Source organism: Nannospalax galili, unplaced genomic scaffold (genome assembly GCF_000622305.1).
Source record: "Nannospalax galili isolate Female #2095 unplaced genomic scaffold, S.galili_v1.0 scaffold281, whole genome shotgun sequence".
Classification (NCBI taxonomy): domain Eukaryota; kingdom Metazoa; phylum Chordata; class Mammalia; order Rodentia; family Spalacidae; genus Nannospalax; species Nannospalax galili.
The window spans coordinates 1,794,593-1,815,609 of record NW_008349068.1 but is presented as its reverse complement, the minus strand read 5'-3'; the positions used below and the strand labels follow the sequence as shown (position 1 = coordinate 1,815,609).

Here is a 21,017-nt window from a genome sequence, read left to right as displayed (position 1 = left end):
GTCACAGTCGCCCACCTTCTGAGCTCCTCAGCATCTGAGCATGAATACAAACTCATCAGATAGACAGCCTTCCTCTTCCACTAGAGGCTCCATACTCTGCCATCCCTGTCACTGTCTACTGTGCTGTCAGCACCCTCATCCATTCCCCCCTGTCTGCCCTTCTGGTAGTATCTTCTTGAAGTCCCTCAAATTAAGGTAAAGAATAAGAACAAATCATTCTGGAAGAACGCAAAGATAAAGGGTAGCTTTAGATACTTAAGTGATAATAGAATTTATTCTCATAATTGTTTTAATAGCTTTTGTATAATCCCCATCGCTATTAATGAGATATAAAATGTATTTATCAAATCTGTAATCATTATGCCAAAAAATTTGAATTCTGCAACATTTTGTATATTGTTAAAACTGTAACTTTAATTGTAAAAAAAATGTTTTAAATAAAATTTAAAAAAAGACAAAAAAGCAAAAAAAGTTAAAATTTTAGTAAACTTCATAAACCAAGAGAAATAGTTCTTCATTTTCTTTCTAGTTGGAACTTCTCTATTTTTTCCTTATTGTTCCCTTCTTTCTGTATTTTCTCCTTTTCATGGTATTTGAATTTTCTATTTGTATTCTATTACTTCCTAGTAGTATTTTCTCCACTCCTGCCATTATTTAATATCTCCTTAGCTTGCTCAGTATTATCCTTGCTCCTTTCCCCCCATGTGGCTGTCGATGTTTTTCATCTGTTATGGCTGTAACCTCAGCTGGTTATCACTACGACACACTTGCTATTGTAGTTAGTTGTCTTCTGAGAGATGCTGGAAACTGGGCTTCTTCCTTGAGCATGGTGGGTGGGTGTTGAGGTACTGAGTTGCATCCCTAGTCAAGTTGTATGATTCTGCACCTCAACCTTACCACAGTCTATTTTAACTGAAAGAATATAGGATGTTAAAACTTTTGTCCAATGATTTGGCACAAAATGCACAAATTCCAATGCAGAAACACAAAAATATAAAAGGTAACAATTGCACAATAAATGAGTCTAATAATGGAGATGGAAATAAATTTCAAAGAATTAAATATAATGCATATAAGAGTGATCAACACATTCCCAAAGGATAGAAAAATCAGCACCTGAGTTAAATCAAAGAGGATACAAATAAGGAACTGAATGAAACAAGGAAGCCAATGCACAATGTGAAAGAGGAAGTCAACAAAGAGATGGAAACTCTGGAAAAAAATTTCAAATTGAAATATTGCAAATGAAAAACACAACAAGTTAAAAAAAAAAACTGTATTGAAAGCCTCACCAATAGACTGGATCAAGTAAAAGTCAGAACACTAAGGCTTGAACAAAAAGTAGATGAATTTTAATAGTCAATCATTAAAAAATAATAACATACAAGCAGAATGGACAAGACCTCTGGAAGTCATTAAAAGATAAAACTGGTGATTTATGAGCATAAAAAAGGAGACATGGTATACACCAAAGACACAAAAGACACTGAACAAAACAATCACAGAAACGTTCCAAATACTGGGAAGAGATGAACATCCAGATTCAGGAGGCTCCTAAGATGCCAAATAGACACAACCAGAAAAAAAAAATTTCATATCACATTATAGTTATAATGCTAAACAAAGAAACAATATTGAAAACTGCAACAGAGAAGCAGCAAGTTATCAGAATAGCTGATTCCTTAGCATAAAGCCCAAAAGCCAAGAGGATTTGAGATGATATACTTTAGACCCTGAAAGAACATAACTGCCAGCCTAGATTTCCATATCCAGAAAAGCTATCTTTCAAAGTCAATGAAGAAATAAAGACTGTCCATAATAAGCACAAACTATATAAAACTATATATATATTCCTGAGCACTAATCCATCACTGGAGAAGATGCTTAAAGGAATTCTGAACATGAAAGAGGAAGATAAACACAGCCAGGAGAATTTAGCAAAGAACAAATCTTACCAGAAGAAGAGATAATTAAAGGAGGAATACCAACCCAACAGGACCAGCGAGAAAGTAAAGTACAGAAAAGTATGGGTATGAGGAGGTACAAAATATAACCAAAACACTTGATATACATGTATGAAAACGTCATAATGAAACCCATTATTTTATACAAATATGATAATTTTTAAAAAACACACATGCATGGATGATTTAGTCAAAGAATAATGTAAACTAATGAGTTGCAAAAGAATATGAAAATATCAGTAGTATAGGTTCCGTATTGCAACTAAATTAAAAAAAAATCATTTTGATTGTGAGCCTGAGCCTTTAATAGCTGCACCAGCTCTCCAGCCTCACAGGACTCCTATATTAAAACTCACCCACACAGAACTCAGGAACCATTGTGTAAAGGGGGCAGGAAGATTGTAAGAGCCAGGGGTGGTGTATGACCATAAGGAAGCAGTCTTACAGGCTCCTGGGACCTTGCTCCTATAAACTTACAGCATGCACAAGACCCATGCAAACTCAATCAGACAAAAATCAGTATAGAACTGGGGAGATGAGCAGGAGGTCACAACTTTGGTGAGGAAGTTTTGAAAGCTGATCACTGCTGAGGGAGGGAGAGTTGATGTTCTTTAAAGGAGTGAGGATAGACAGTCTGAACAGGCTCCAATTGATGAACTCACATGGAGGGACATCTGGGTACACTAACTGGACTCAATAGACCTTAACATGTAGGACAGAATGCGTGAAGTTCTGTGAGTGTACCATGGGAGGGTGCAGGTAGGGAAGGGGGACTAAATATGATTAAGATGTATTGTATGAAACCCACAAAAATTCAATTAAAAATATATTTTTAAAAATCATTTTGAGATGCCATTGCATAATTATGTCATGTAATACTCCATCCTGCTAGCCAACTAGCTCTAAAGGTAAAGCAAGTAGCTGGATTTGGAAAGCATACATGACAGGGACCTGTAGGTGTCCTCAGGAAAGGAAGATGGCCCCTAGAACTGAGGGCAGCCTCCCAGTTTTAGCCATCAGAAGGCAGGGCCGTCAGCCCTGCAGCTGCATGAACGAGTCCTGCCAATGTCCTTCAGGAGCCTGGAGAAGATACTTTCCAGTGAAGCCTCCAGATGAGTGTGCTGCCTCACTGGAACAATCTGAAGGTTTACAAGATGCCACGGAAAGAACCCGTGCCATTTGCGGCAACGTTCCTGGCTCACGGAAACTTCCAGGTATTCTGTTTTTAAAATGAAAACTGAGATTATCCAGTACTGTGTTTTCATGCGATATATCTGAAAATATCCTATCTATAATTATCTGACAATGCTAATAAAATGGACCGTCCTTTTCCAACTACATGTAGTTTTGAGGCAGGACTTTCTTCATGTATTTCATCCAAAACTTATTATAATGGATTGAATGAAAAAGCAGATTTAAACATAAGCCGAACATCAAAGGAATTTGCAAAACCACCTAGTACCACGCTTCTCCCTAAATTTTTATTTCTGAGGGTAGTCATTTTCATAAAACAAGAGATTTTACCTTCTAATGGAGTCATTTTAAATCAAGTAAATATAATTTTAATTTCTCAGTTATAATTTCTAAATATAAGTTGATATACTACACATAAAAGTGCTTTAAGCTCTTTGTTAATGCAAAAGGATGCTAGGACCAACAGGCTGAGAATGCCAGTGCTTCTCTGTCCTTTTCTTCTGCCACTTGACACACTCCTGCATTTATTTTGAGTCTATCTAATTTTCTCATTGGCCATTCTGGCCTACTCTGAACTTTCCTACTTCTGAATCCCAAGGAACTCATATATGTACATATGTGTACACACATACACACACACATGCACACACATGCACATCTCTCCAACTTGTTAGCAACACTCTGGAGGAAATGGACTGTTATATCAGCACATGGAAGGTGCTCAAAACACCCTACCTGGCACCTCCACAGATAACTTAATTCTAGACTGTATATAAACACAATGCAAACAACTGAGCTTTTAAACAATGCTTGATGAAGCGGACCATACTGGATGTGGGATGAGATGAATATCAGACAGACTGAGTCTCAAAAGGATCACCTGAAAAGGCAGATGAGAACAAGGGCATAGACACCCAAATCTTTAATAACCCCAGATAAGTGATAGCAGACCATAAGATCACCAGTTCTCATAGAAACAGAAAGCTGGTTATCTGTAGACCATTATGAGGCAAAGTAAAATAATAATTATTATTATTAATATAACATAAAATAATAAGTTACGAAGAAAAGTAATGGAAATATCAGAATTTCTTGTGCTGGTTACTAGAAAAACAAGAAAACAATGCACTAAATAGTACAGCAATTGTCATGAGACAGATTGTGTCCTCTCCTTAGCTTATGTTGAAGTTCTAAGCCCTGTAAATGTGACTTAGCTTATGTTGAAGTTCTAACCCTGTAGATGTGACTTGACTTAGAAAGAGAGCCTTTACAGAGAGGATGAAGTCAGGATAAGGTCATTATGATGGACCCTAACCCAACATAGCTGGCATAGAGGAGGAAAATAGAAAGAGAGAGAGATAGCATGTAATGATGCAAACGAAGATTGGCCAGACACTGACACAAGGTAAGGAATACCTGGAGCTTCCGAAAGCTGGAAGAAGCAGAAAAACGCCCTGCCTGGAGGTGTTGAGGAGAGCTGGCACTGCTAACACTTTGATTTAGGATCTTGAACCTCCAGAACTGTGTGAAAACCAATTTCTTTGGTTTTAAGACCTGTTGTAGTTTGTCATGGCAGCCCTAAGAAACTAGGACAGTAATGGACTGGGGACCTTCACTGTAAGTGGTCCCATTTCTAAGCGGCCCTTACTCGCCAGAAGACAAAGGTAGAACAAAAGGGGGAAAAATCTGAAACACGGATGTAGCTCCAGTAATCCCTCCCAAAAGTATTTTTTACTAAAAATTTCTGAACTCCAGTTACATTTCTTTTTAAGGTTCTGGGAAAATGTTTCTGATCAAACACTGCTGTCAAAACTCAAGCCCACTGAATCTCTATAAATGTGCCTATAAATATAGATACAAGAATTATTTACCCAGCTCACATTTCCTCAACTCTTTGCTACAAAAGGAAGTAATCCAGACCCAACATTTAAAGTTACCAATACTATTACTATGTCACAAAAGGAATCCGAGATGACAAGTAGAACTCAATTTCCCTGAGATCTTATCAAGCCGCAGGGATGCTGCCAGAGAGGACTCTTAACTCATGTGCTGGCTCTTTGCAAGTCTGAAGATCCAAATCTTATCTCTATTATATATGTAAGGGACTGGCTTTATAATTCACAGAAAAAAAATCATTTAAACCCATGATACGTGCTTCATTTTAAGAATTTAATTCCAGTCTCACTTTATTCTAATCTACAAAGCAACTAGATCTTAGAGGTGGGATTTCTAGTCACCTGGCCTGATGGTCCATTCAGGCTTGATGTCCCTAAACATCAAGTTTAGGCTTTCTAACTGCAGGACCTAACTGCAGGCAGTGAATCAATTTAATGTGTCCCAATTACCCTTCTAAATAAAAAAGAAATCAACATTTTAAAATCAGACAGAATCATTTTTAGTAAACGAAAGAATTCTTTCATGAAACTTTTGTTCCATTTGTGTATGGGTAGATAGTATGGACACTGGGTCTGGAAGAAAAACATTATTTCTTACTGTATTCCTTACTCTAAATCCTGTCAGGAAATAGATGTTTTGCCCAAACTACACACTTAGGAGTTTAACAAAGAAATTATTTCTAAAGTTTTGCCAGGGACAGTGGAAATCGCCAAGGTATGTGAGCCCTTGCTATCACTTAGGACACAAGGGTACCAGGGAAGGCAATTGATGTAGACAGACAGGCTGTGGATGGGCTGCCTGACATGAGTTATGGCCTTTAAGAAAAGGACAGGGATAGCCCACAGTGGCCTGGCAAGGAGGGAGCCTCCTGCCCTCTGTTCTCTTGCTAGAGCCTCTTCAATAGCTGACCCTAGCTAAAAGTCAGAGGGCAAGAGCTCACACTGCTCAGCCCCCTGAGCTGCAGAAGACACTAGAGAAGGGCAAAGGCAGAGTCTGGAAGAACGGAGGCTTCCAACTCTGAAACACTATCAAAAAGTCTAAAGGTCATCAGTACAGTTTACACATTCATTAACTTGGTCTAGCAACTTGTATTTCTGAACATCATGTTTCTTTTTACACATCTATACTCAAACCTCAATCTTGAATCAAAGCTTTACTACAGTACCAAACAACTGATACAAAAGACTGGCATTTTTATGAACCTACATCTAAGCCTGGCCCTCACAGTCCTTTACCTGTCCTCAGTCTCCCTTCTCTCCTCCCTATCCAGGGGGCTCTTTAAGGGCACAGACCATGCGATCCTTATCTGTGTATCTCCAGCCTCTGGGGTACATCACAGGTGCATTCACTGAAAGCCTTTGATTTGTGAGTGTGGAAAGCTCAGACTACTTCTGCTCCAAGTTCGCCCACACTACCCTGACCACAACAGTGAGCCCCATTTTGCCCTTCCTCACCTTCTGACACTTAAGGCTCATCTTTTCTCCTGTATCAGTTCTACTCAACTCTACACCAACAGCCAACCCTGAGCTAGCTGTGGTCCAACTCCATCCCCTGTCATCCTGTTGTCCTGTCACATCCCAAATTCCCCCACCTTACCCCCAGTTCTCCATTCTGCTCCAGGTCTAGTGCTATCAGTACATTAAGATCACCATCCAGCTCAGAAAGTTTCCTTGACTCCTCAAGCTCTTTAGTACCTCAAAACAAATGGCACCTGCAGGTGTTTGAGCCTGCTTCCTTACCACACCCTCTAGATCACTCTTCTTTCCTGCTTCCTCCTCCAAAATAAACAAAAATTTTCACTTTAACAGTTATACCTGTAATCTCAGTACTCAAGTGGCTGAGACAGGAGGATTTCCATGAGTTTAAGGCCAGCTTGTGCTACCCCATCCCAAAAACTAAAACAAAACCCACCTGAGAAAGAGGCAGACCAACCCCCCTCCCCTGCTCTTCTCCAGTTTTGCTGCCCTGCCCAAATATCCATTCATCCTTCAAAACCCTTCAGCTCCCAGAGTAAAACCAGCCCAACTCCTTACCTCCATTGTCAAAGCAAAGTTCTCTCTGGCCCTGCCTCGAGCCCCTGCCTCACACAGCACACTTTTTAGTTACACTGCTGACTCTACCCATTCTTTCCCCTAACCTGATGTGAGCAGGGACTATGCCTTGTATCCACTTATATCTCAAGCACAAAGTACCCTTCTTGACCCAAAGTAGCTCTTTAAATCTTCTCCCAAGTCACCAAAATGACTTTGGCATTGCTATAGACAACCAGGGCAAAGCATGCCCTACTTGGAGACATAACGGAGGCCTCACTGAATACACATTTTATGTGACATAGGGAATAGGAAACTGCTGTTATTTCCCTTCATTCTAAAGGCATGTACCCCATAACTTTTCAACCCTCTATAGAAGTAGGCCACCTTCCATCTTTGCTTACAGGGTTCACGGGTTCTTTCTTCTATAAAAGAATGATCAAATTCATGCCACATATCCATTAAAAGGCATCCAAATCTATGGCTGGAACTCCCCATAAACCATTCATTTCTGCCCCAAACTAGTCAATGAAATGGCTCTGTTCATCCCTTTCTCAGCTTGGACCTCTATTCTTTCTAATTATAAGAGATTAATTAAGCATTGAGGACATTTCTGTCATCTGCTGCCATACCAAGTTGACCCCTCTGCCTAATCCTCCAGGGCTCAGGACCACCCTGGGAGTTTAATAATCTCACCTTGAGGGACAAGACAGGAACAACATAGGCCTTACTTATCTGGACCATACTTGGCACTGCATCTGATAGAGACCAAATTGAGAGTAAAACCTTTTTAAGAGCCTGTCTCTTGATATCTAGCAATTGTATCACAGTGCAATCCAAAGTAAGAGTTCTGCAATCAGAAGGCTGGCTGAGCCCAGCAACAAGAGACAGACCTAATTCTAGCAGCCCCCAAGACAGAGATATCATGCCTGTTAAAAATAAACCATCAAAATCAATGTAATTCAGCATCACTTTTAAAATCAACATGAAATTAATGAATACAATACTGAAAATCAAACATTGCTCAAATATAAGAGATTGCATTACACATGAGTCTTCAGGGAGAAAAATCATTATGGTATCACATAGTTGAAAATCAGAACTGCAGAGCACTCAGTCTCAAAAATCTGAGGAGTCAACCTGTCAGAATTTGAAGCCGTTATTTAAGACAATCAGTGAGGCAGATATAATGGACTACTAAACAACTGCCTCCAGCAAATGTGGATATGATGAGGCATTTGAAGACAATCAAAAGAAAAGTTGGATTTAGACTTTTAAAAAAGAACTCTACCACATATAACAATTTCAAACTTATAAACACTAGGCTGACTACAAGGTCATCCTCACTTTTATAAAAGAAAGAAATATAAAAGTTGGTATAATTCAGCAAGCATTTTTAGTATCCATTCTGTGTATCAGATACACTAAAATCAGGAAGAGGAAAATAAACAAGACACACTGTAGTTGTAGCTCACAGGACAGTATGAGAATCAAAATGATTGCAGCATGTGGCAGCACCTGCCTAGCTCCTCAATTGTAGCCAGGTACACTACTTCTCCCAAGCCTGGGGTACTTGGGTCCATGGCTAGTTTCACCAATAGAAGTGATGTCTGCTACTTCCAGGCAAAACCTCAAACCTCCCAAAACATCATCTACTCTTGGTGTTCATCACTCAGCACAAGTGGAGGATCTGTGGGAAACTCTGAGGCTAAAGGAAACAGTGAGCAGAGGATTATATGGACAGAACCCAGTTCTTTCGCCCAGAAAGAGAAACCTTGCCATGATAACTTGCTGTGATCTGGGGATTTCCCAGTTAGTAGTAGACCATGACCATATGCTTTACAAAATCAAAGCACAATGTGGGAAATTCTGGAAACCCAAACATGAGTCCTGTGAGCCACAGTCAGGAAGAAAATAGAGGGTAGGGTTGCTATGGAAGAAGCTGGGGGAAAGCCTGAATCAATACTTAATTGCATAGAGTAATTTAAAGAAGGTAAAAAAATAGAGGTCCTGGACAGGCAAGCAAAGTTTGGGTTTTCACTGGAAAAGCAGAGAACCATTTAAATACTGACTGAAGTAATTAACTTTGTACTCGGGTCATAAACAGAGAATAGTTGAATGGGTTAGGAGCTGATAGAACTAGGGAGGCCAGTTAAAAGTCGGTTGCAATCACCCACAGAAGAAATGTGAAATAGTATGGGTTTGGAATAGAAATGAGAAAGCAAATTCAAGAGGCGACTTCTAAGTATCAAAGAACTTTGGCAATCAATGAACCATGCGGTGGAAGACGGAGGAGGAGAATGCAATGTGAAGTGGGGGATTTTCAGGTTTCTGGGGAGACGAGCTGGGAGTGATGGCACTATGGCTAGAGCAACAGACAGAAAGCAGAGAACAGGCTAGGATTGGACTGCATGTGGGACAGTCATCTGGTGAAGTTCAGAGGCAGGGAGATGCCGGAGTCTAGAGCAACCTCAGGGCCAAGTGTACATTTGTGAGAGCTGAAGTAGTGGCAGGGACGAGACTGAGAACAAGGCCAGGGCTGCACACATGGAGGCATAGGGGCATCCAAGAAGGCTAAATGGAGAAATGCATAAATCCCAGACAACTCATGTAGAGAGAGTTGGAAAGGGTTGGACATCATCAAAAATAAGAACCAAAAAGTACCATCACTTTCAGCTACCAGATCTTGATCTTGTTGAGAATAGTTTAGCTGGGAAAAATGTAAAAGCCTGGGCAATCAACTAGGTGATAGAACCTTAAGGGAAATTTTTTCTAATTCGTTATCTGAAAGTTCCTGTATTTCCTTTCTTGTTGCTGTGATAAAATGACCTAACAAAAACAACTCAAAGGAAAAAGTTTATTTGGCATGAAATTTTGGGTTACAGTCCATCAGAGAGTGATGCTTTCTGCTTAAGCATTTGTGTCTGGAAATGCTTTCTCTATTCTTAGCCAAACCAGGATCCCATGCCCAGGTGTCACCCACTGTTGGGCAGGTCTTCCCACCTCAGTTAACATAAACAAGATAATTCCCCACTGAAATGCCTACAGGCCAACCTAATCTAGACAATTCCTCATTTACTTTCCCAGGTTATCCTACATTGTGTCAAGTCCACAATCAAAAGTATCACAGTTCCACACTCTAAGTTCATAGAAATATTTTAGACTGACCAAATTGAGTAAAATATGAATATATTTGTAATAAAGCTGATAATTGAACTAAAAAAGGTATGAAAATTCCTTAGGCCAGTGCCCAAGGGCCATCGCAACCTGGTCTAAATTAGCTTGTGTACCTCCTCCCCAGACTTCTCTCAACTTCTCACAACTCCCTCAACCATTTTATTGCCTGTACTTAGAATCTTCATCATCCTTCCAAGAAGCTTCAGGATCTTCCCCTTCCGAAAGGCATTCCTCATCTACACTGCTTCTCAGCAGACAAATCTGACTGCAGAATTATAAAAGCAGAGATGGTGACAGATTGACCTTCATATATCTATTAGAATACTGCATGACACCTGTCTAGTGAACTGTGCTTACTAGTATTCAGCCCCTGGTGTAATCCTCTCCCTTGAATCCTGGCTGGACTAATAACTTACTTTAACTAATGAAATGTGTAAATAAGTTCATGCCTATTGCATGTCTAAGCCTATGAATACCTGATTGCTTCTACTTTCTGTATTCTTCACAGCCTGGGAAACCATGTTGTTGTACCGATCACGGAAAGAAACTGTAAGAATGGAGCACTGAGACTAACTACACAGAAGAAAACCAAGAAACCCAGCCTGTTTCAAGAACTAAGGTCTAAGACATGTCCCCAGGCAAGTGATGCAGCCAGCTAGCCTGCCCTCTAGCTGAGGTACTTAGTCACGTGAATGAAAACACCATCATGACTATCCCAGACCTAGAGAGCACAGCATCAAGCCTTTGGTCCAAATTCCTAACCCATCCAATAATGCTCAGTAGGGAATGTTGGCAATGAAGCAAGAGATAACAGCAACAGATAGTAATGGAGGCATGGTAAAAGAACTTTTTAGAAAAATAAATAAATAAAACAATTTATCAATAGCCTGCTATGTACCTGGCATACTTCTAAGAGATGGAGGTGGGGTGGTGAGTCAGCAATGAATGAAATGGACAAAGATCTCTACCTTTATTAAACGGAGTGTTCCACTGCAAGGGGGTAACACATTTGGTAAAATAAGATGATAGAAATGGACAGACCTAGCTGGCTGTCATGGTGCGTGCCTGTAATCTCTGTGCATTCAAGGCCAACCTGGTCCACATAGCCCATTCCAGGCCATCTGGGGCTACAGGGAGACTCTGTCTCATAAAGACGAAAAAAAAAAAAAAAAAAGAAATGGTCAGTGGAAAATGAGAGTGTGGTTGGAGGAATTATAATTATGAATGGGACAGTCAGGAAAGTTTCCAGGAAAAGAAAACAACTATTTAAGATGAAAAAGATGAAGGAAGTCAACAAATGGATAACCATAAGAAAATATTTCAGCATTTCAGAGAAAACTGCACGAGTCTGTCTGGAATGTTTGAAAACCTGCCAAGCGATCAGTGTGGATGGGGCAGAGTAGGAGACAGGTGAGTGTGAGAAGATGGGGAATGAGTGTGAGAAGATGGGGAAGTAGAGGCATAAGATCCTGGGTCAGATCCCCAAGTACATTCAGGTTCCACGATTCACAGAGGACTCAAGTCTCCAAACCCTGCCATACAAACGCTTATGATTTGTTAGTGAAAGGACACAGCAAAATTAGTAAAAGGAAAAGGCATGTGGTATGAAGTCTGGAGGAAACTGAAGCAAGCTGCAAGGATCTTCTCCCAGAAGAGGATGTGCCCAATTCCCCCAGTAAAGAGTTGTGACAACACTTGTGAAGTGCTGCAGCAGGGGAAGGACATTAGAGGCTCAAGGCTTTGTTGAAGGCTACTCATAAAGGCACCCTCTGCTTAACATATATGAAAACTCCAGCACACACATACCCCACTAAAAAAAGAAGACCAAGCACTGAGCCTAAGTCATGTGTTTTGCATAATCTTGCTCAGTGAGCCATTTTGTAAGAAAACAATAGGATCCCGCCACAAATCTAAATGCTTGGATGCCACTGGGCAGCTTTGCCAGCAGGCCTTCCTAAGGAGGGCAACTTCACAGCTACTGCCTTTTTTTTCTGAATAGATAGCCATGTCATATAGCACATTATAGGCCATCTGAGAGATATGGAACCCATCACTGAAATGTGAACAGATAAATGGCATCATCTGCTGAAATTAGAAATGGTCACTCTAGCTTAAGTGCTAAAAAGTTGCTATAGTAGTGCATATAGGCGGCATATAGTAGTGCATATAGACGGAAAATAAAGGATAAAGGGCTGGAGTGATAGCTCAGTTGGTAAAGTGTTTGCCATGCAAGCATGAGGACCTCAGTTTGATTCTTACCACCCACATAAGAACTGGGTGTGGTAGTCTATGCTTGTAATTCCAGTGCTAGAAAGGAAGAGAAAAGAGGATCCCTGAAGCTCATTGACCAGCCAGACCTTGTCTCAAAAAATAAGGAACCACATCCAAAATTGACCTCTGGCTTATACATACTGCCCCCCCGACACACAGACAACTGTACACATACCTACACATATACACATATGCATACACATACACTAAAATAAATAAATATAAAAAGCAAGCCCCAGTATGCTAGAAAGAAAGGTAAAGAAGGGTATAAGATTCTGAATATCCTGTGAGGGCAGAATTACAGGGCTGAATCAACAGAATTTGCAAGTTGATTGTAAGTCAAGAGAAGGCCGTGATCATGAGAGAAAAGGAGCCATTTGGAGAGTTGCTTCCTTACTGGCACAGCTAGGAAGGTGGCATGGCCCTTTAACAATCAGGTTAGACTACAGGAGAATTGGCAGGGAATGGGAAATGAGGAATTCAGTTTGCAGCATGCATTCGGTGCATGATGCCATCTGACAGCCATGTGAAAAGCATCAAGGAGGCAGCTGCATATGGAGTTGGGAGTTCAGGGAAGAGATTGAGGCTGGAGCCATCTGGCTGGAAAACATCATCAAGGGAGAAGCAGAGAGATAAGAGGAGGTTTAAGAACTGAGTCCTGGGGCACACTAATGTCAACAGAGAGGGGAGGAGGGCAGGAACCAAAGAGCCAGCAAGGTAGGAAAAGAAATCAGAAGAATGCAGGCTATAAAATGCATGTGCTTAAAATGGTTAGTGCTTTCACAGTTGCGAAGCATCTAACTTTCAGTGAAAATGATTCAGATGTTTTGTTCATAACTATTTGTTGGTCCAGTGTTGCCTGGTACCTGAAGCAGAAGATGCACACTTTCAGGCTTTACTTCTACATTCTCTTCAAACAACCTGGTATTTGTTTACTGGGTAGCAGATTTTGAATTTAAAATCTCTACCAACTCTGAATATCAAAATATAGGTAAAGATCCTTTTCTGATAGCAAAATTCTCATCAGAATGGGGCAGCAATATCTACAAGAATGCCAACATCATGATCCCTTGAGATCTGAGCTTTAGACAATGTTCTTCCATCAGAACAAAGAGCAAACACCAGAGGAGTGTGGGACCCAAACGTTCACTCAGGTAGGCAGAATGAATGCTGAACAGAATTTAAAATTCAGTTTCTTAGTTTCACTAGCCACATTGCAAATATTTAGTAGACATATGGCCCTAGAAGCCACCCCATTAGACACAGATACACAACATCCATCATTCAAGAAAGTTCTTTTGGCCTGCCCTGCTTTAGACTTTCTAAGAGAGGCTGAATCTCTAATTTCCAACAGATTTCTGAGGTCATTTTAAGTATCAGTCCCTTCAGGAAACAGTCTAAAAAACATCTGACAACATTACCATTTGCCCAAGTTCCTCAAAGGGGATCTAGGGCCTAGAAATTATGGAAATAAATACTTTCTTACTTAAACCTTCTGAGCTCCAAACTGGGGATATAGCTCTCATCACACACAGAGTGATTAACCAAGCTCCAGAGGACTAAGCAGTGGGCCAAAGCCCAGTCAACAAACCCAATGGGAAGGGCCCTGGATTACATATACACAGAGTTCACGAGTGTGTGTGTGTGTGTGTGTGTGTGTGTGTGTGTGTGTACTGGGAAAGGGAGAAAAAGGGAGAGATCCATTGGGACAGAGGGGACAGAGGAAGATGAAGATGAAGAGGAGGAAGAAGGAAGCAAAAGTCCAGGGGCAAAACCCAAATGCCTGCCAGAAGCCCAAGCAAATGCAGCAATGCATTAAGAGGGCCATAAAAAACAATAAAAACAGCAATAATGAGATGGCTCAGTGGGTACAGGCGCTTGCCACCAAGTACCACATGGTAGAAGGTGAGAATCAACTTGCAAAGGGTTATCCTTTGACCTTTATACTCATACCAGGTCATGCACGCACCCTCACACATATGCATGTATACGTACACCTATACACAATAAATAAATAAAATTTTGGAAACTAAAGAAAATGAAAACAGAAAAAATGTTGGTTGAGTTATGATGACAGTAACTGATCTTCACTACTGGATAGGTAACAGTAGAAATGGACAATTATTAACTCCTTCACAGAGAACAGGGGTGTCTTAGTGCTAAGTGATGATTGCATATGGGAAAGCAAATCCCAGTGCTGTCAGATCTTCCCTTTTGTTTTCCCTGAGAGAAAAGATAAATCTAGACTTGTACATGGAGTCTCAAAATCTATACAATAAACATAACAAAATATAATACTAAGAAGGTCTAAGAAAATAGGCCTGTGGGTCACAGTAAATTTCCTGAGCCCTGTTTGCAATGCATCACTAGCTGAATGGCAGAACCCAAACTAAATTAGACTGTGCCTTGCTGACTGTGAGTCAGACTTTCCAGATGTTGTGAAGAGCATCTTGTCCACATGTCAGAGGAGTCAAGAACTGATTGGGAGATGAAGCACACAAGTTAATCAGTCACCAACAAATTGAAAAAGGAATCCATTTGACCCAGTTACACCACTCCTTGGCATATATCCAAAGGACTCATCCTATTGCAGAGACACTTGTACATCCATGTTTGTTGGTGCTCTTTTCACAATAGCTAAGAGATTCAAGCAACCTAAGTGTCCCTCAACTGATGAGTGGATAATGAAATGTGGTACATTTTCACAGTGGAGTTCTACTCACTAGTAAAGAAAGATGAAATCATGAAATTTTCAGGTAAATGGATCGAACTGGAAATTGTTACACTAAGTGAAGTAACACAGACTCAGAAAAACAAACAACATATATTCTCCCTCATATGTGGCTCCTAACATAAAATTATTATAAGTGAGTATGCATCCAGACATGATTACAGGAACCAGGATAAAGAAAAGGAACCAGGGAGGTAAAGGGAAAGAAAAAACCTGAGAAAGAAGAACTGTAGGAGATAGGTGTTACTAAGGGAGATATGGATTAAAAAAATGGGTTATTTTAATGTTATGGGGAGGGGGTTATACAAGGAACCTTGGGAATAAAGGAAAAGAAGGTGCTCAAGAGAGGTGGGACCATAGGAGACTAGTATTAGCAAGGGAGAAATGAGGAAAATGGGGACACTTCAAATGGGGAAACCATGGTGGAAGGGTTACACAGGGAGAGAGGAGAGATAAATAATGCCTAGCTAGTTAAAAGAAAAACAGAGGGAATAATATTAGTCCAACAACCTAATGACAAATTACACACAGTATCTCTACATGAGTCCAGGGAGGAGGTGCACACATGACCACATGGGAACAGAGTCCTACAAGGTCCTGGGAACCTGCTTGCATGATTCTGTGACAATGGTGTCAGCATACAAAAGTCCCACACAAACTCAGGCAGACAAAACCCAGCATAGAACTGGGGAAATGAACAGCAGACCCCATTCTTAGCTGAGGAAACATTGGCAGCTGATTACTGCTGGGGGAGGAAAAGCCGATCTTCCTAAAAGAAGAGACTCTAGATAGGCTGACTAGACCTCAGTGGATGGACTTGCACACGGGAACATCTGGGCACACTGACTTGACACACTGGGCCTTAACACAGATGACAGAGTATATGGGTTCCAGTGGGGCTGTGGGAGCATGCCCATGGGGACAGGAGTATAAAGATTATTAAGATTCTTTGAGATATTCTGTATAAAATGCACAAAAATTCAATAAAAACAAATTTTTTTAAAAAAGGAATCCAGACAGCACCTAACTAATGTATCCAAGAACCACAAGATCCACTCAGACAACAAGGCATCAAAATCTGAAAAGCTCAGAAATTCAAGAGTTCAAGCTATTCCACAGATCTCACTGTATAAATTCGCTTAGATCCTGATGTCACAATTAATCAGAAGATAGAAGTTAGTCATCTATATCCAGTTCTGGGAACATGGTGTCAACTGCTAGAACAAATTATTCAAAATATCTGTATATAGGTAAAAATCATTTTGAGAAACCTACTAATGATTTCTTGATTTAAAAGGTTACTCAAATAAACAATAAGATCTACGTGTCAACTTATAAAAACTCCAGCACGCACACCATCCCATGAACTTATCTCATTCAACTCATGGACACACTGTACTTTCACTTCTAGACAAGTCTTTCCCTTGTTTGTTTCACCTCACCAAGTATATGTATACATGTTCAATTTAATAGCCTATTTCAGTGCCTGCTCTGAAAAAAGTTCATTGAGAGATGGAATAGGAGAGTTGCCTTAATAAAAGATTGCTCTATAGATGTATGCAGCACAGTGTATTCCATCAAAAGGGTTGAACAAGTAAGTTCATCAATGCAGAGAGATTAGTGGTTGATCAGTTGTCAACCCTAGCTGGGCATGAAAACCACCTGGAGTGCTCTTTAAAATACGTGTGCCTGAAGTCCACACCATACTCACTTGATCAAAATCTTGACAAAAGGGATTCAAGCACTGATACTGTTTAAAATGCTAAATGTTAAAAATAGAGATAATACTCAGCCAGGGTTGAGAGCCCCTGCAGGTTATGGTTCAATTATCAATTCACCTGTGACATGTAATTTTGATGATAAATTTAACTAATTACTCAGTGATCCACACATTGACTACTTAAGGAGACAACCGCTTCCACTAACTACTTCACTAAATTGGATTTAGAGCCCAGGACACTGATAAAGTACCAGGATCCAAAGATAAGCCATCCCATAATTCTGGCTCCTCAGTCAACTTGCCTTCCCAATGGATTTCATTCAATGGAAACAAGAAACTCAAAGTCCCAGATTTCAGAACATAATTAAAACCTTCCCCAAAGCTCCCCTTGTTTCTCCAGCATCTCACCTACTTCTGGCCTTATCTGATGTTGACTCAGCTGGTTCCTTCATACCACAAATGCCAGCTTTCTTTGCTTATTCTCAGCAGGTGGTGGTTCCTTCTCTAATGCTGTGTACAAAATCTAGAAGGGCCTCCCTGGGCTTCACTCACCCTCAAACCCACATAATCTATAACTTCCATTCACCTGGATCTTTCTCCCATCAAAATCATTTAGGACCCAGGAAGAAACAGACGACTTAAATTTCTGTTCTCAGAAAGTTTTTTGTTTCATCAATTTCCATCTGGATATCTAAGAGACCTTGCCCATTTTTCTATTTGTAATTAAGCTGAGGAATATATTTCATAGGTGCTCTGCAAATCATACAATATTTGCCTCAGAAATTAGACTTCTCCCTATAATGTACACTTGTATCATAAAAGACACAATAAAGAGGAATTTGTGAATACTCCATTGTTATGTTGCAAGTGAGGGATGTAGCTCAGTGGTAGAGCACTTATCTCACAGGCACGAGACCCTGGGTTCTATCTGCAGCACAGAAAGAAACAAATGATGCTATCTTGATGTGTTAATGTAGCAGCTAATAAGAATTGTCTTTCTTAACCTATAAAAGATAAATATATTAACACAGGAGGCTATGTAGTTAATCTAAGAGTGAGGACCTGGGGACATAGCCGCTGGGTTCAAGGTCATTTCCATGATTTATTAGTAATTTCTATACCTCAACTGGTAAATCAGGGAATTCTACCTTTTGATGTTGATGTTATGGGGGGATATCATGTAACACATGGTAATTTCCTACCATAGTGCCCGCAAGGAATAAGCATAATACATGTTAGCTGTTATTGTTGCATACAGGACTTAAACTTTTCTATCCAGAGAAACAAGCCTTTTAAATTTCTCTTCTGACTTATAGAAAGTGAATTCATTACAAACTGTTTTACAAATTGAATTCTGGCATTTTTAGTCTTCTTCCATTTTTTTTTTTTTATTCAAAAGATAAAAGCCTGGAATTTTTCGGGATTTTTTTGACATTTCAGTTACATTAGGAACACTAATTATTAGTTAAGCCTTATGGTTATAATATCCTTTAAAATGAACTAGAGGAGACAATTTAGGGGAGGGAGAAACACTTTTTTCCACTTAAATTGAAATTTTAAAATCCAAAATTGAGAGAGAGGTTTCATAAGCTGCAGGTGACCTTTAAATGTCACATTCACTACTATATAAATGCAAACACAGAAAATTGTAATGGCTGGCAATAATAGCAAACTGATCAATGCAATTACATCTTGAGCTTTGTGATATAAATTATATTTCTAGTTCAAAATATCAAAGTTTTTAAAACACTGTTTAAGAAGTAATTATAGTATATTAAAGATTACTGGTTGTTTCTTCTTTTAACAAGCTTTTAGCTTACCTCTGGGCTTATGCAGTATAAATTTCTAAATTTCTAATAAATTTCTAAATGTACAAGCTTTGATGACATACATTATCGTTAATAAGTTAAAAAGTAAGCTTATTATCTCCTTAAACAGTTTTTCCATGCAGTATACTTCAATAATCTCTGTAGGGTATATTGGTACTGTTAATTTTAGCCAACTTTGAGAAATTAGTTGAATACAATTTCAAAGGCAATTGTATACTTGGTCAAATCTCAATTTTTAACTGAAACATGTACATGAACCATTATGAATTATAAACAGTACACACTAATGTAACAATGGAAAAAAATACATTGGGGTAGATTCTCCTATTGCTTTAAAGGCCACCATAAACTTTTTCCCTCCTCTACTTCAGTTCTATGTCAAGGGCAGAGCTTTAGGGATTATATATAATATATTTAGACTTTTCCCTATACTGCCTTCCAATTATTGACTATTTAAAATAACATAAGTATCTATTAAGAGTCTTTTTCTGTATAATTCTTAGGGGAAAGCATAGATGCTACAAGTAGTTCTTAAATATCTAAACTATATACTGGAGCAGCAAGATGACTGAGTGGGTAATGGCATTTGCCACCAAGTCTGAGGACCTAGATTTAATCCCCAGGACCCACATGAAGGAAGGAGAGACAGAGTTCCACAAGTTGTCCTCTGACCTCCACACAGTGGTATGAGTGTGCACCCCCCCCAATAAATTAATAAATGAAAGCAATTTAAAAACTTAACCTATATACTTTGAAGAAATATAACATTATAATCACAAACATAACATTAAAAATTAAAGCTATAGTTTTCCATCTACAGATTGACCAACTCATTTATTATCTATAGTCCATTCTATGAGAACAAATCTTAAGAGAATGATTTTCTCCAAAAATAAGAATTGATGAGGTGCCCTGTTTGAGAAGTATTTGGAGCATACAAAATGTCTCTGAGAATTCAAAAAAAAAAAAAATGAAAGGGGCTTTTCAGAGTATTCATTTAAAGACTCCAACGAAGAAAATACAGAAGCCCCATATGTTACTCTGACACCTGATAAGAGTTCTAGAGTCCACATAGATTTCTTGGACACCTACTGCACAATCAAGTTGTCTCTTGTTTTTCACCTGTTCCTGACTTTAGCCATATCACTATGGGACATCATTCTCATTTCAGTAGTCATCCAGGACCTCATCCATAGGAACTGCTCGCAGAATGTGTGGCATCTAACTGAAAACACCTTAATACCCTGGCTGGCATTAGCATGCAGCATCTGCCACCTGAGCTCCAGCCCAAGTCACCAGGAGAAGACCTCTTTCTCATCAGGCAGGTTACAAACTTCAAAGGCGCCAGCAGCTATAACTCCCAAGGAGTTCGTTGAGCCAATCAGCTCTCCAAGGAGCCTCAATGGGGCGGGACTTACTGGGTCAGAAATCACACTTCGGGAGCCACACCAGTTACATGGCAATGTTCCTGCAAATAAGTTCTAAAGCAGTGTTTCTGAAACTTCCCTAGTATCCCAGAGACCTGGGACTCTGTGAAAGAGCAGGCTGGGTATGTGGTCTTGGAAGTAGGCCTCACAGGGCCGACCTGTGTGGACCTCCCCCCCGCCCCGCCCAAGGGAGTGGGATGCTGCCTTTCCTTCCACAGCTCTCTGATCCACAAGGCCCACAGATGCTCCAAGACACCTGAATCACTTAAACTAAGAACTTGCAAAAGTTATGGCCACTGGCAGTGCTCAACTGTCGCCAGAGTTATCAGAGCCCCTAAAGAGAGCCAGGGGCGCCCAGCAGGTGCACGGCCTCGAGCACTAGGAGCCCGCCGCAGCCGCGCCCCTCCCGCCCCGCGCCCCTCCCTGCCCGCCCCTCACCTGGTCGCGAGTCTTCAGATAGCGCTGCAGTGCCTGCTGGGTGAGCTCGCGGACCCGCAGCTGCCCGTCCTTGCAGGGCACCACAATGCCAGTCCGGCCGAAGCACACTGTCACTTTCATCCTGGCCCTGGGCTAGGGCGCGAGGCCGGGCCGAACAGGTGTCCGCCCAGCGGGCGCTGCCCTGGGTGCGGGGGAAGCCAGGCCGCCGCGCCGCTGTCCCGAGTGTGGCCTCGGGGCCGGGACCCGCAGCGGCGCCCTGCAGCCCCCAGGGAGGCCAAGCGCGGGAAGCCGGCGCGGGGACGCGGGGACGCGGCGGCTCGGCCCGCTGCAGGCGGTGGCT

At 40.6% G+C, this 21,017-nt stretch overlaps 1 protein-coding gene across 3 annotated transcripts in view; it reads right to left on the bottom strand.

Moving 5' to 3' along the window:
• Positions 1-21,017, bottom strand: part of Pard3b (par-3 family cell polarity regulator beta) — a 1,142,550-nt gene extending 1,121,533 nt beyond the window's left edge. For all 3 annotated transcript variants that reach the window (XM_017801393.2, XM_017801395.2, XM_029569916.1), the window contains exon 1: positions 20,678-21,017. In XM_017801393.2, coding sequence (XP_017656882.1) covers positions 20,678-20,797 — 120 coding nt within the window. In that variant the 5' untranslated portion in view covers positions 20,798-21,017. The remainder of the gene's footprint in view (positions 1-20,677) is intronic.